At 45.8% G+C, this 16,276-nt stretch overlaps 1 protein-coding gene across 1 annotated transcript; it reads right to left on the bottom strand.

Annotated features, from left to right (window-relative positions):
- Window positions 1-295: 295 nt before the first annotated feature.
- On the bottom strand, window positions 296-15,569 carry CUNH11orf88 (chromosome unknown C11orf88 homolog). The gene is made up of 6 exons (XM_025207633.1): window positions 15,461-15,569; window positions 14,509-14,541; window positions 13,378-13,448; window positions 7,163-7,222; window positions 5,508-5,560; window positions 296-353 (listed from the first exon to the last, which is right to left on the bottom strand). Exons 1-6 carry the CDS (start codon window positions 15,567-15,569, stop codon window positions 296-298), a joined length of 384 nt encoding a protein of 127 aa, XP_025063418.1.
- Window positions 15,570-16,276: the final 707 nt, after the last annotated feature.

Below are 16,276 nucleotides of genomic sequence, written 5' to 3'. Positions count from 1 at the left end.
AAGAAAATTAAGTGTTTGCTCTTACAACTAATTTATTTGGATTAAATGTTTATAGCTTTGACTTTTTACAAAACAAAGTACAAAAGAAATTTATGGAGGCACTGAAGAGTTGCTCGAACTCCATCTGTAGCTTTTGGCAGAGCTGTGCACGTCTCAGTAGGAAGAACTCGAAATGTAATCAAAGTAGGAATTCACATGGCTAAAAGTCAAAGCAGAACTGGCCTGTCAGAAGGATAGTCTTTCTGAAGCAAAGAGACAAATTCTTTTTTTCTTCCAGTCAGTCAATTTAGTTGAACTAAACAAGAGCCTTTACTGTTTCTTGATCATTAACATCAGAATCAGATGCCATTGCCCTGTTGGAAATAATGGAGCCAGGTTAGATACAGAAAATGGTTGACGCAGTCCTTGAATGCTGGCTGCAGTAACTGCCATTATTGACTGATCACTGACTACTTGAGAACACCCCACTTTTTGCTTTTTTGTCCAATTCTGCAAAGCAAGCAAAAGCCAAAGGGAGCTGTCAACGCCAAGCAGTATTTTTTCATTCCAAACATTTTCTTCTAATGCTTTGCTAAGTCCCAGACCAACAGCTTCATGTTAAAATGGAGTTGTGCAGAGTTGCTCTTTACTATGAACCCAGTTATACAAAGATGCACACTCCGGCTCACCTTGACACACGGCGCACAGTCCCAGCCAGACTACATTGTGTGCATAACAAACTAGATACAGGCCAAAGTCAGGCATGAATCTGGAGGCCAGGAGCCTACATGCAGTGACTTTAAACTTGGAAGGCAAAGGAAGAAGAGGCAAAAGCATTTGTTCAGACATTAAAAGTGCAACTTTCAAAAGCAACTATGTCACTTAGAAGAACCAGGCACGAGACGGGTCAAAGGAATTTGTGCTCCTAACTCAGTTAGGCTCTTGTCTAAGTTTCACCCTACAGCTCTGGGTTTGTGAAATAGCTATTTCCAGAATCTCTGTGAAATGTGCAATCCAATTGATCAGCTTTTCTGTGCCAATGTGAAAAGCAAAATTAGATGCTCACAACCCCAACCCCCCCCCCCCCCCCCCCCCAGAAATATTACAGGCAGCTACTGAGACTCCAAACTGAAATGGAAAGCCTTTTTCGTTGTTGGGTCTCCAATCCAACCTTTCTATAGGGTCTGTTCCCAATATTCTGCACAGGCCACTGCTTCTGGTGTTGGTGTTGCCAGATCATGTGGGGTGCATTGTGGTGCACCCCACAACAGTGGGGTGGAAATGGAAAGTGGTCGTAAGTCACCCTAGCATACTTCTCTTTGACCACTGGGCCCTCAGGCTGCAGCACTAAGAGGGGCTCTTTAGACTAGCAAAGGCTAAACATCAATAAATACTGTCCTGCAGTGCTTAAGCCTATGGCAGGGGACACGTTTTCCTTGCTTAGAGATGTTTATGTCCAACACCAAGTGCTGCTTTAATATCTGTTTCTTGACTTTCATTGGTATAATTATCATCAACCCCAGAATTACAAGCTTGAGTGGCAGAAAAGATGCTGGACTTTGCAAAATTGATGAAGAAATGGGCTGGCAGGAAATGTGAGAAGTTCACTTGTTACCATGTTTAGTTGAAGGAAGTGATGTGGCATCCATGAGGAGCTGCTCAGACAGGAAGAGAAGCAAACTCAGACAAAGGGGAAGAGTCACAACTTACAGAGGATGAGAACAGAATAAATAGCCTGTTGAATGCATGAGTCCTACTCAAGTTCACGATCCTGAAAGGCAAACCCTTACAAGCAGCCGAACCGGAGAGAACAAATCATTCTTTTCAGTCGCAACAGCTACAACCGATTGCAGCTACAAAACCAGTTGACTGATGCCAGAGACTCATGATCACAGCAGGACCAGAGCAGGGCCCAAGCTGTCTAAGTGCCAGATACTTTATGTGTGAATATCTAACTGCTCATAGGACTCATTCATACAAGACCAAACAGCTGCGGGCCTCACCACATTTACATCTCTCCTTGACTTGGCTGCCCTTCAAAAAACTCTAAAAACACACACACACACACACACGCAAAAAACAGCTAACCAAATATGATCTGGTCCACAGATTTTGTGTGTATATCTGGTCTTCAGATTTTATATGTGTATATTTAGTGTAACTATGCCAGGGCTGTGATTTTGTTGCTGAAATAATAATTATGCCATTAAAACCTTTAGCATGCAATCATGCGAGTATGTAAGTGTGTAGTTTATTCCCTATCACACGTGGGAATATACACTTTTCCGTTGTCCTTATAAGTACCTTATTCTGTCTACTTCAAGAGGTGGGTGTTATAGTTAATGCTAATAGGAAAGTGAAAATGATACAGCTTGTGTACATAGACAAGTCCTTATCTAAATAAACCCAAAATAAACTTATTCAGTGCTGTGAACTATTCAAGCTATTTCCCCTGCATCCTGGGGAGGAAGACCGATTTCTGTTTATTTAATTCTCGGGAGGTGAAGGTCTATGGAAACACATAGATGGATGAATCATGGAGTTGGTGAGGTCAGGAATAGTGTGAATGGGGAGAGTGGGAAGAGGGAATCTACTAACGGCAGAAGGAGATGAGAAGGATTCTGCCCAGGCAGAGGCATCACATTCAGACACAAGAAATTCCCTGCAAATAGGTATTTCCTTAGCGATTCATCTGAGCTGTCACTGGAAACAGGGATCATCTCAGCCAATAAAGGCTATAAATATTTTACAAGACATTAGCAAAATTGATAGGATCCTATCATTTCTCCTGAGGCCATTTAAAAAACAACAACCCACAATTATTCTAATGAAAGATTCCAGGAATCGATAGCGTCTGCTCTGGGTGAGCTTACCGAAATCACTACGAAGGGCAGCTCCGTGTGTGCTGTGGTGGCGGATGCAAGGCAAATGTTCTTAAAAAGGTTCGAATACAGGAATATACTGAACTATAGGTCAGCTTTCTTTAAGCAGCTGCCTAAGACAAATATGAATGTAAAGGCTTCTGGCACCATCAGACGAGGTGTGAACAAGGCGCCATCACTCCTGTCCGCACGGGGCTGTCCTCTGCGTATCCTTTGTGTTGTCGGGTCCCCTGAGTTTCCCCCTCTAAGTACCGTGAGACTCAGGGAAGGATCATCTCCGTCATTTGCCTTTCCCCCTCTAAGTACCGTGAGACTCAGGGAGGGATCATCTCCGTCATTTGCCCCTTCCCCTACCTGCCCAGTGGCACACGTCCTGGCTTCATCCTTAATACCCCTCTTGCTATTTCCATCTTCTTTTCTAGTTCGTTCTGGACATAGGAAGGTGGCATAATCACTCACAAATCATGGCATTGGTTATCATTTCACTACGTGTAATATCTAGTGTTTTTTTCTGAAGGATTTACTTTCAACACTGTTGAGGCTACCTTCTGCATCTCTGGCGGTTTCTCAGTTTTTACATCCTGATGTAAAGGTGGGAATCACACCCGAGTGGAAAAAATCCACAGTTTGGCCTTTCATTTGTATGTTTTCAATGGCCGGACCTTCTTGAAGGTGGAGAAGGGTGTGAGAAAAATGATGCTCTTACTGAACTATTCACAGCTTTTAAACGGGAGAAAATGCCCAGCCAAATGCTGTGAACTAAGCGTCAGGCCAGCAGTTTCAAAGACGATAACTTCAGGCTGTTTAGAGGTGTGTAGACAGAGACAGACAAATGATACCAAGTTAAAACAGGGATAAGTACTTACGGCGCACCACCAGATCCGTGCCAATCGTTGCGTGTGTCCATTGTGTCCTGCACTAAAGCGGGAGCTGAACTGGGGCACTTTCTCTCTGAACGCAACACCTGCAGAATCACCACGGCTTAGCGGCTACTTAGTGCAGCATGGAGCAGACACACAACATAGTTATTGCAGATCAACTGATGCAATGTAAATCCCTCCCCTTTTAACTCGATATCATTTCTTGGTCTGTCCCTATCCATAAAGAACTACTTTGCAGCAAATGCACTTTTTTCCCCCTTTTATCTGCTTGCGAGCTGCCCAACCTTCTCAGTATCTGGGGCAAAACTATCAGTGCGACTGGCCCCCTCCACCACAGAAATAAAAGAGCATGAGTAATATTACTGAAAGGAAAAAATGCAAGGAGCTGAAATCCCAGGGGTCTCTTGCAGTACTACATGCCCTGGAGATGCTGTGCTGTTGGGAAGAGATGGAAAGAGCCACCAAGAGGAAGCAAGGCTGCCCACTCCAAAACCTTTTAGTTTCTTAGGCAAAATGACTTATTTAGTTACACCAATGAACAAGCTCTGATTTACTGCTGAGATGAAAATCTCAAATATACTTTGTAGAAAGGGCTACCTGGATAGATGCCATCTGTGCTGTCCTGCAAGAAGCAGGGCTTTTTAATGCCGGCTCAAGTCTCCCCTTGGGTACATGAACACGTATCGCAGCAGCCCTGCCACTAAAACGACACGCGTTGCCCCTCATCAGGACAGCGCCAGGTTCACAGTACAGCTCGACAAGGGCAGGCTCAGGGAAGCAGCTGCACAACAGTGTGAGACAGCAGTGGCTTTCATTTTTAATCTACAGGCATCATTTGTGTCCAAGGCCACGTCTGTAAACTGCTTTTTATTATCTAGTCAAGTGACATTTCCTTTTACCCAGAGAGATCCAGAGAGAAATGCATGCATTATACACTCCTGTTCCTGTCCAGCACGACCCATAGCCAAGCCGTGACAACCAATTCAATTGTGGGAGTTTTATAACCTTTTCCAATTGCCGAGGTCTGAAAGTAACAGTGCTATGACCTTAAACTTGGGCTTCTACTCGCACCATAGATCAAATCACCCACTCCCTATCGGATATTTGCTGGGATCCTGTTTGTTTTTACAGGTGTTCGCTGACAATGGGAAAGAACAGAATTTACATCATCGGTGAGGTCACGTCCAAGTGCCCAAGAGGAAGCTGTTCAGCAGAACATAAATCAGATCAGCAATTGCACTGCCAACGTTCATCACAAGCCCCAGGATCCCTCAGTACCTTCAGGAATTCCCTTGCTGGATCAGATCATTTAGCGCAGTATTTCATCTTGAGAAGCAGCCTACTCAAAGTCCGCATATACTTTGAGCGCTGCAGTTTTCAGACTATGTCTTGCAAACACATCTGCCTGGGTGCAGAGCTACTCATGCTTTGACAGGGCTCTGCAGAAGTCCACCCAGGCAGGGGCATCTGCAGGACAGGCCTTCCCGCTTCTGCAAACACGGCAGAGCGCGAATGACTTTACTGACCCGAGATGTCCTACTCAAGGCAACAGATGGTCTCCTGTGCATGTATTGGCAGCCTTCAGATCAATTTGACAGTGTGACATGACAATGTATATTTATAGTGGCCAAACTCTTAGCAGGGCATGAAAAAAAGGAAGCTTTTGAAGATTTGCAAAAATGCTGCATTTTGTGGCTGGCGTCTTTGGTTGGATAAGTCATCTGGATAGAATGAAATCCTTATAAAAAACTTTTGCATGCATTACCTTTCCTGGCCTGCTCGGGTCTTTGGTTTATGTAGACGAGCAATCAATTCTTTCTGAAAAAGAAAGATTTTAGACACCGCTTTAATCCATTCTAAGCTTAGACAGCTAATCTTAGAGGAGAGGACAGTTTTACACAAACACAGAGCCAAAAAAACTAATTTGCAAGTAGATCAGGTGTTTCTGTAATTTAGTAGTATATCTAGTCCACATATAACAGCACATAAAATTAATGCATAAAAACAAGCAGCAAACATGAGAAGAATTACAGACTATTATTGGCGGACGTGCTTGTAGCAATTTAGCTTCTAAACACAAGAAATATCACCAGGCCTTTGTATTATGCTTTAATTGCTAGCACTTGGAAAGAGTCTTATACAACAGACATTTTTTGGCCCAGATTTGAATAAACTCTCAGAAAAGGAAGGACTTATTATGAAGCACTTTACATCCGTGGAATAAATGGAAGGAAAAAAGAAAAGGACCCTTTTCATATTAACACCATATTTTTCTTTTAAACTAAAGGCTTCATCTTATGACATCTTGCTTTCTCAAGTCACCATTTCAAATCCTTGTATTTATCTGTCTGAAAAAAAACTTTAGCATTGCTCCCTTCTGTTAGCTGGTACTTCTTTCTATCAAGTAGGGTGTGTGGCTCTTCGGCAGGACGTGTTCTGGTTCATACGATATACCTAACTGAATGCCTCTGCAGAAAGGGAATGCCTTTATTCAGGCAGGCAGGACCTCAGCGAGTTTTGCAGCTTCCCTATAAAGCTTTGCCGATAGGGTGTTAGAGTGGAAAAGCTGACAGGGGGAAATGCAGAACTGAGGTCTGAAAAAAAGCCAAGAGGCTGTAAAGTCTCCTCCACTGCATTTAATTGAGAATTGTAGCTACTCCCTTTGAGTTGTATTAAAAAGTGATTAATTAAAATGAACGGAAGTGTTTCTTCTCTTACTGATGCCCATACAAGTTTCAGTTAATTTTATCTTTATTTTGCTTTGCATTTAATTTCCATTCTCATTATTTATAGGCTACTACTTACAACAAAACACAACGACCATGGATCCCCCAGTGTTGTCTCATTTCTCACCTCCTCCCTATTGATGATGCCAGCCTCAGCCCCTGCCTGCTTCTCTCATCGACAGCTCTACACCTTCCTCCCCATGCTAAAGCAGGAAATGTCAGACCTGGGCTTCTCTACAAGGTCACATTTTAGTCCTTCCTCAGGTCCCTCTTCTATCTCAACGTCTCACAAGAAAGTAGCTGCCTGATTATGGCTGCTATGGTAGTCTTTTGGTATAACCTATGCCATCTTAAAAATAAAAGCCAGCCCAAGCCATGGCCAGTTACACCCTTGGCCACTTTGCCTATATGCTGTACTACTTCCCTGTATCCATGGACCCTTCCCTATATTCACTGTCCAGATTAGAAGGAAAGATGGAGGCATTGTGCTTCCTTTTCTCAATGTCCATTAACATCCAAACTAATGTGCATCTTACTCGCAAGATGCTTCTCAGACTAGAAATCACCTACTGCTAGCACCACGAGGCTCATCAGGGTAGCTTTGGTAGCCCATGCTGTGTTGCAGAACAGGCGAAGGAAAGACTGCCTTGAGACAGACACGTCAGACACTAATCTAAAAAGCAAGCAGCCTCACCGTGATCCGTTCTTCTCGTTGCTTCCTCAGCAGAGCTAGTATTTCATCTCTTCTCTTGGCCTGGGAGGAAACATATTTACCATTTCAAGTGCAAAGAAATTTAATTGAATTCAACTGAAGTTTGCAGATTCAAAATAAACCCTCCCTTTCTCAGAGCTGAAAACTAGAAGGAATGTATAATAAGAGCAGAAGAAACTGCTTAACAGACAACACATTTTGCATCTTTTTTGCCAGAATCCACAAGAGTGCAATGTTTTAAGACGTGTTTTGGGGGTGTTGGTTGTTCGTCTTAGGACACAGGCAGACAAGGTTCTTTGGGTAAATGTAATATCTTTTATTAGGCCAACTAAATAGTTGGACAAATTGTTCTTTGCAAGCTTTTAGGTACAAACACCCTTCTTCAAACAGAGGGAGCCCCCTGAAAGCTTGTAAAGAACAATTCGTCCTACCATTTATTTGGTCTAATAAATGATATCACATCTACCCAAAGACCCTTGTCTGCCTATGTTTTAAGACATGAGGTTTTGCTCCTAGGACTCTGCAGAGAGCTCTGATAAGACCAATCTTCCTTGATTTGGGATCCAGCACAGAGAGATAAACCTATTTACAAATAGTGAGCTAACAATATGCAAAACTACAAAAGTAGGAGTATTTAGGTTTTTCATCCACAACTTTAATCATATCAAAATTGCTCAGCCAGAGTCCTTGAATGGATGGCCCCTTTCATCCTGATTATATTTTTCCTGGAAACCCATTCTCTCCTAATCTATAAAAATGACTTAAAGTCAGAGTGTGAGATCCTGGTCCCACCGACATCAAGGTCAAGAGACCTGGCGGCTTCAGGGGCCGGGATTCCCCCAGAATGTCAAACCATGTAATACTTCCAGATGCTTTTTCAATGAATGCTCTTTGGTCTTCTGGCTTATGAGAAGGTAAATGAATGTCCCGTTTGCCTTCAAAACTACTCTCTCTACACCAGAGGTTCTCAACTGGATGAAACTGGATGCTTATCTTGCTGGGATCCTATGACCCCAGCTGACTTCCTGCCCTTTGGGCGGGGGGCTGGACTCGATGATCTTCCGAGGTCCCTTCCAGCCCTGATGTCTATGAAATCTATGAAAACCTGTGGCCCGCGCCACGAGCTCCACCCAGATGGGCCACAGAAAGGTTGTGGAACGAATCGAGAATATCCATACTTGTAAGGTAAGACTACTGATCTTAAAATATGAGTGGTGTGCTTTGATTTGTAAAAGAAAAAAAGTTTATTAAGTGGTCCACTGAGACCCTCAGCAATTTTCAAGTGGTCTGTGGAAAAAAAAAAAGTTTGAGAACCACCGATCTACACAGTCTCAGTTTGAAAACTAGAGTGCTTGCATGAGAAACATTGCTTCAATTACTAGTCACATCAGTTTGCCAGTACTTTTGTTTCCATACCCTGATATCAAACTACTTGCAAGTACCACACTGGACTTTTGCTAGCTGGAAACAAACAGCAGGATGGGGAAAAGCTATCTGCTGAAGCTGGAGAACAGCATATACAGTCATTCTGAAAAGTAGTTTGACAAGTACTCTGGGAAATCCCTACAACCAGTACAAGAGAAAAAACAAACCTCGGCATATGAAAAATCCCAAGGTATTCTCACTTTGTAAGTATTTTGGCATTCAAACCCAATGATTACCAAATGAAGGAAATAATCATACTTGCAAACCCCTTTCTTTAACCAGGACCCACATCATTCACCATTTTTTCAGCACTTGAATTGAGGTGGACAAAGAATCCTAAGAAATTTCATCCGCCCTGGTTAATGCAGTGGTAAAAGCACAGAAATCAGCCTCCTACAGCATTCACCAGGCCACTAATGGCAACAAGCAAGCCGAAGTTGTAGCTGTTGCAGCAGAGCAAAATGAAAAAGGATTAGCTGGCACCGGACACGTTCCAGCGGTTAAGCCATGATGCTCAGCACTGATTTAGGATTTAATACAACCAAATCTGCTAGTGGTTTTCAATGGGAAGTGAAAAAATACAGAGAGAGGAGAGAAAGAGACACTCAAAACCCTTTAACAAACCATTGAGGATATCTATATCTATATCTCTCTATAGATATAGATATATCTATGTCCACTGGAGAGCTAACCCAGGCATAAGCAGCAAAGCTCTGCATACGTTACCGTGTCCTTACAGATGCTGCGCTGACCTATGTGAGCTGTTAGACTTTTGGGGGCATAATCCATGGGTGCAGCAAACTGAGCCACTCAATTATTACTTTTCCAGTGAACCGTGAGAGGATGCATCTGCCCTGAAGACAGATCCTCAGAGGTTTCTGTGATGGGCTTGTCAAAGTCTTGCAAGAGTTTTGTAGCGGGATAATCGTCAGTACCATGGCTGAATGAATATTTGATGTGATCTACACTCCTAGCACTAATTCAGAGATAAGGAGCTGTGGAAGACAGACGGCTGAGACAAACACGGGAAGAGGAGGAAGTGGCTAGAGCAAAAAGCACTGTACAGCAATATCCTGATCTATTCGGACAGGCCAGGCAGCCTTACATTAGACACACTGATGTAGGCTGATTTCTTGGCATGGCTGTGCCTGTCATGTCTTAGTTAATCACACAATACTCTATCCTTGTGGGAATGAATGAATTATAGATAAATCCACTCCAATGAATGTTAGAAAGATACCAGCTATGTTTCTGCACATGTTACTCTAGCTTCATGTAAGCTAACTGGCTAATTAGAACAACCGTTTATAATAAATTACCCTCGGAGTTTGAGAAATTACAGCATTATAATTAACATCATTTAGCTTGCTCTTTTGAAAATACTGACTCTGTTCCCTACTCAGGGCAGAGCGCCCTTTGCAGAGCTAAAACTTGGATCCTTCGCTCTCCCCACACAGGAAGAGTGACCATGTAGTTGTGAAAAGAAAATGCTACACTAGTCTAGCAACAGCTTTATTAGATTCTCCTTCTTCCATTCGGTGTATTCATCATCATTTCCCTGGACTTACTTGATAAAGTATAAAGTTGTATAAAGTAACTGTTTCATTGGAATGAATCAGCTCTGCTTATGACTGAGTGACATGCAAAGCTGCGCAATCCTGATTTCATCTATTGTTGGAGAATTAAAAAAAAAAATGAACCGAGTAATCAGCAAAAAGGCCTGCTACTCTGTTAATCCCATTTTCAGAAGAAAGGCCTAATGGCTGCTAATGGATGAAACGCATTACAGGGTTATTAATTGGAAAGAGCAGGACTGCTGACTTGCTCCAAAGAAACTGCAGAGCTCAGCACCTTTATGCACCTACCGCAGATTGCTTTCTTCTGGCCACCTTCCCAGGCCTAGAATATAAGCTTTTCATTAAAAAAAAAAAAAAAAAAAAGACCCAAACATTTTACTAAAATGAGGAAAATATACTGTAATTACAGAGTAAGACTGGCAACCTTATCACAGTATTTAATGTTTGCCTTTGATTTAGATGCCTGGGCTCAGCTACGTGGGAAATATATGCAGTATTAATTCACCAGTCATATTGCCGGCGACTGCAAAAAAAGTTTCACTCTGCAGAATGTATCGGCATCTAGAAAGCCAAAGCCTAGTCGGCTTTTAGTCAATACATGCAAGTGGTGCGTGCTCCCATGTGACAAGTGCCTGAATAATTTTCTAATATGGCAGCATGACTGAATCGCATAATCCTGGAGTGTATAATTAACCATTTAGAAAAGGGTTATTTTAACTGATTAAAAACCCAAACGAGGGAGATGATTTGATGCAGAGTTGCTAATTGTTAACGCCTTGTATTCCAGGGGGTCTTGAGAGAACCAAGGAGCCCTGTTAAGACCCAAGGTGGGGTTGGGCCTGAATAGTGCAAAAAATACACAAGATACAGCCTCTGCTATGCGATGTCAGGAGGGCAGGTGTGTAGAGCTCAGCTGCACGGGGTCAGAAACAGCAGCAGGACCTGGGGCATCCTGCACCTTGGCTCTCCAGCATGACTTAAAGCAGTCTCAGGGATGCTCTAAGCCCCACTGGATAGGGATGACCCCCAAAGGGCTGGTTCAAAGGCAGGCTCACTGGAGCAGCGAGGTCACGAGCAGGTGGTGCTGAGCCAGCTGTGATGCCTCTGCATTATGGGAACATGTAAAGTGAATCCTTCCCTATCCATCCTTGTCCATGCCAACCCTTTCCACCAGGCAAGCAGGGGCAAAAGTTTCCTCGTTGCTTAATCCATAATATTTAGTATATTGGTTACCGCAGCATTTCCTATAACGTGCTGCCTCACCTACCTCAAATGTCCTACTCTGCATAACCTATAGTGTATCCTACATAATCCATTTGTGCTTTCAGGTGCAGAGACATTTGCATGTCACGTGCTTTTCGTGCAATTTGCAGCCTTCACACACTCTTTGAAACATAAAAGCCTATTAAAGCAGAGGTGAAAGTTTTCTAACTTGTCTGAATACTTTTAAAATGTGCCTCTAACCTTGCAGTTCGTGCTCATCTCACTTTCCCCAACTGTACTTCACCCGCTAAGTGCTACGCGTTTGATATTAGCGTTGCAAATCCCATCACGAAACAATGGTTTTACTGCAGCAGGATAATTAGTTTTTAAACTCGGATGAATGCTGCCTCAGAACTCTAAAAAAGGTGGAAGTGCTTCATTATTTGCAAATTTATGCTTTTAATAAAATGCACTATTTGTCTTCCACGCTCCCAGATTTACTGTGTAATTTCATTATCCCAGCTCCCCCCTTGAGGGGATAATCAGATAAAAAGCCTTCTACGGGGAAAATAATACTATATTTGTTTTATGGCTCCAAACAGACTTACAAACTGCATACATCTAATGCGACTGTGCAAAGTTATGTTCCCGCACATGCAGCAAGAGACATTTTTCCTTGAGATACCATGGGATTTCCTTCACGCGCAAAATGAAAGAGTTGATTTGGGATGAATACAAGCTGCCTTTTGCCACAGGCTGTTATCAGAGCAACAGCAGTGACTATATACATAAAAAAAGACATCACTATACAAATTTTACTGCTTTCACTCTGGTATCAAAGCCTTCAAATATAGCAGGAGACAAGCACGATGCTGGGAAATAATGGTGGGGACCTGGTGTGTTGAGACCACTATTAAAGACCTACATGGGCACACACATTGTCTTTACTGAAGTGAATGTGGTACTTACTTGGTGTCTTAGCAGTAACCAAGGAAAGACCTGGAATTAATTATATTTAAACATTCAAGGGACTCCATCAACCTAAATATTGCATCAGCCTTACTGGTTGCTTCTGGGTTCATTTCCGAATTCCCAAACCCCAGCACATCAAACAACCATACAACAGGGCAAGATTTCCCTCTCCAAGAACAACTACATTGAGTAGGGTTTGGAGACATTTCTGATAGCCACAGAATATGAAAAAAAAAAAAACCCAACCTGTTTTCACAAAATGTTAATGTTTGGCCATCCTGAGAGGTGCAGGATCTCCCTACCCAAACACCTACTTTCTTTACATCGCAATGTTAGCAGCTGAGCTCCAGCAGCGCAGATCTGTAGTTTATTAGAAACCTATCCTTGCTGATTTGTTGGGTATGAGGGCAGGCTCTGTTTTGTGCAGAAACAACAAAAAGCAGCCATATCCACACAGGATTGCCATTCTGCGGTCGGTGGAAAGGAGGAGGACGACACGGTATTGGTATGACCGCCCAACCAAAGGTGACAATTACTAGCAGAGTCTGGGGTATTCTGCATCCTTACATCCTCCCTTGCCATCAGATCCCATTGATATGCCTGGCACCCTCACCTCCAGCTGAGCAAAAAGGAAGAGGGGAGAGAGGGCTTCTAGCAGCAGGTGCTTAGCAAACCACAGGGCCGAGCCACAAACCACTCCTGCCACTGACTTGTGTGTGTGTGGAGCCCAGCACCCACGCAGTCTGCTTCAGGAGTGGGGCTGGGCTCTTCCCCAACCGCCAGATATATTATCATTAGAAAACAGGCTCCTGGGGTGGGAGGGAAGCTTGTGGCTGATCTAAGACACCAAACGAGTCTCTCTTCTCTGCAGAGAGCAGAACCTGTTTCCTTGGATATAACGTTGGAAGCAACGCATTTAGTCCACATATGTCCATCTTATACAGCCCACAAGCCACCATCTAGCTGAGTCTAAGCAACGTCACAGCTCCGGGCCAGAATCTTTTAGCCAATAGATTTTACCTTCTGAAGATACTTTTCTTTTTCTTCAGCTTTCTGGGCCTTCTGGGCTTCCAGGGGGATTTGTTCCAGCTCTAGATAAAACAACACACTCAAATGACTACACGGCGCAGAATCAAGCCAGTGACTACACAACACGGCACTCCTACCCGAGCACTGTAAGGGCCATCTGGACCACAGCTAGCTCACTATGAGCTCCAGTCCTCTGGGGCCCTGCTCTTCGCCCGGCTTTACAGAGGGGCAGAAAGGAGCTACAGGGTAATTTGGAGTCACAGAGTGGCCCACAAGTGCCTGGTATCAAGTATCAAGACATAGCCCTGCATCTCATGAGGCTTAATCAGGATAAGTGCAAAGTCTCGCACATAGGATGGAGCAATCCCATGCACCAGTACAGGCTGGGGACTAGCAGCAGCTCTGCAGAAAAGGACCTGGGGTGACAGTGGACAATAAGCTGGATAGGAGACAGCTACGAGCCCTTGGTGCCAAGAAGCCTAACAGCATCCTGGGCTGCACTGGTAGGAGCATTGCCAGCAGATCGAGGGCAGTGATCCTTCCCCTCTATTCAGCACTGAGGAGGCCACATCGGGAGTCCTGTGCCCAGTTTTGAGCCCCCCACTACAGAAAGGATGTGGACAAGTTGGAGATACCAGTGGAGGGCAATGAAAATGGTTTGTGGTCTGGGGGACAGGACTGGTGAGGAGAGGCGGAGGGAACTGGGCTGATTTAGTCTGCAGAAGAGAAGACCGAGGGGGATTGAATAGCAGCCTTCAGCTCCCCGCAGGGGGGTTGCAAAGAGGATGGAGCTGGACTGTTCTCAGTGGGGGCAGAGGACAGGACAAGCAGCAATGGGCTCAAGCTGCAGCAAGGGAGGTTGAGGTTGGATATTAAGGAAAACTTTCCCACTAGGAGGGTGGTGAAGCACTGGGACAGGTTACCCAGAGATGTGGTGGTCTCTCCACCCCAGGGGGTGTTTCAGACCCGGCTCCACAAGCCCTGGCTGGGAGGATGGAGCTGGGGCTGGTCCCGCTTGGAGCAGATGCCCTGCCAGCCCCAGTTCAAGTGCTCTCCCGGGCACCTGGCCACGCTCACCCAGGTGTAGCTCGGGACTCCCGCCCTCCGCAGCCGGGCACTCACCATACCGGGGCGCCGGGGCAACCGCCTTCCTCCCTGCAAGGCAAGATGGTGTTAGCTTAACTTCCTGCCCCGAGCCCCCCACCCCGGCTCCAGCCCCATCCCCAGCGCCTCCGGGGCACGCGCTCACGGGGCTCCCGGGGCGCCGCCGGGCCCAGGCGGGACTCGAGCAACGGCTGCAGGGTCACGGAGCTCCAGAAGGCCTTGGCCAGGCTGGCGTCGTGCTCCGCCGAGCCCGCGAACACCAGCGGCCCAGCCATGGCCCGGCTCCAAGCTGGGGGCCACCGTGTCGCCATGGAAGTCGCCTAGCCCGGCCTGGGCTCCGCCCCTTCTGTGGAGGCCCCTCCCCTTGGACCCTGGCTCCCCGCATGCCCGGCAGCTCTTGGTCACACTCAGGGGACACTGCCGACCCTCCAGGCCTGCCCTGGAGTCCCCAGGAATGAGATATCAACCCCCAAGGGACTGCTGAGAGTCACTTGGGGGGTAAATGATAGGCCATTCAGTAAAATAAATACAAGACGTTGAATGCGATCCATGCAACGTGCCTTTGGCCTCTTGACGGTCTCTACACCGTCATCCCTAACTGATCTACGCCGGCACATGGGCACGTTCGTGCTGTGTTGTGGGCACACTGGTGTTTTGGAAACCTCCAAGAATAGAGTCAGAGTTGGCAGCCTCGGCCCTGAGCCCCCCAGGCCGCATGTGCCAGAGCCTGCCGTGCGTTCCTGGGGCCCGGGCGCAGATTTGCCCCTGTGGGCAGCAAGTGCTGGGAGGAGCTGGCTGCCGGCAGACTCCAATGGTGCCGTAATCTCACCCAAGCAGCAGTCAGTGTCAAGGGAAAGCCTCTCACCCTCCAAGCGGAGAACAGAGGAAGGAAAAGGAGAGGAAGCCTGACTTGTGCCCTACAGAAAGACCTGCAACTTCAAGGTCTGCAGCTCGAGGATGGGCCTCTTACCTCTTTTGGCGTTTTGGTCAGTTCGGTAGCTCTTGGCTGCCAGAGAGGTTACCAGGAATCGCTGCGTGGAATTGCTCTCGTCGATCCCCGCAATCAACTCAAGACCCATCAATGAGCCGTGGGAGAAATCATCCTCGAATGGAGGGACTGCCACAGCCTCCGAGCAGCACAAAAACACTTGCTCTGCCTGATGCACACACACCTCATCCCAAATTGGGCAACGAGTGATCCTGAGTCTGTGCCCAGGAGCCTGCCCAAGCAGTCTGACTATGGCTGTGGGCACACGCTGGGCTCCGTTCGAAAGCAGCTGCCATGTCTTGTTCTGCAGACTTGGCAAGAGCGAGTAGGCAGGTTGCGCTTCCCGTCAGCACTGCCAGGCTGGCTACAAAGCCAGCATAGACAAGCCCTGAGGGTACGGATCCACACTCCATGTGGGAGCACAGGTTTCTGCCACGTGCAATGCGGGGGAATTCATGTATTGCCGCTGGAAGCGCAACTTTAGACCTCACTTGGGTGTTGCAGAGCCAGCAGCTACTCTCAGCTTTCCGCGGCTGCCAGTACAGGAGTCTGATTTAAACCAGTGAACTACAGCTGAGATGCTCCGCGTGCATTACCAACCCCATTAGCCAGCCAGCTCCTCACAAAGCTGACACTTAGCTGAACTACACGTCGGCAGCAGCAGCAGCAAACCTGTATCACGTTGGGGGATTATAAAATAAAAAATCCAGGTTTCTGATGAAGTGTCAGGCTTCCTTGAAGCAGTAAAGGAGCCAAAGGCTCACTGAAGTCAGCAAGAGGTTTAGCTGAGTGAGGAAT

This window comes from Alligator sinensis, unplaced genomic scaffold (genome assembly GCF_000455745.1).
Source record: "Alligator sinensis unplaced genomic scaffold, ASM45574v1 scaffold1241_1, whole genome shotgun sequence".
Lineage (NCBI taxonomy): Eukaryota > Metazoa > Chordata > Crocodylia > Alligatoridae > Alligator > Alligator sinensis.
Note: the sequence above shows the minus strand (reverse complement) of the source record. Positions and strands in the feature narration are given on the sequence as shown.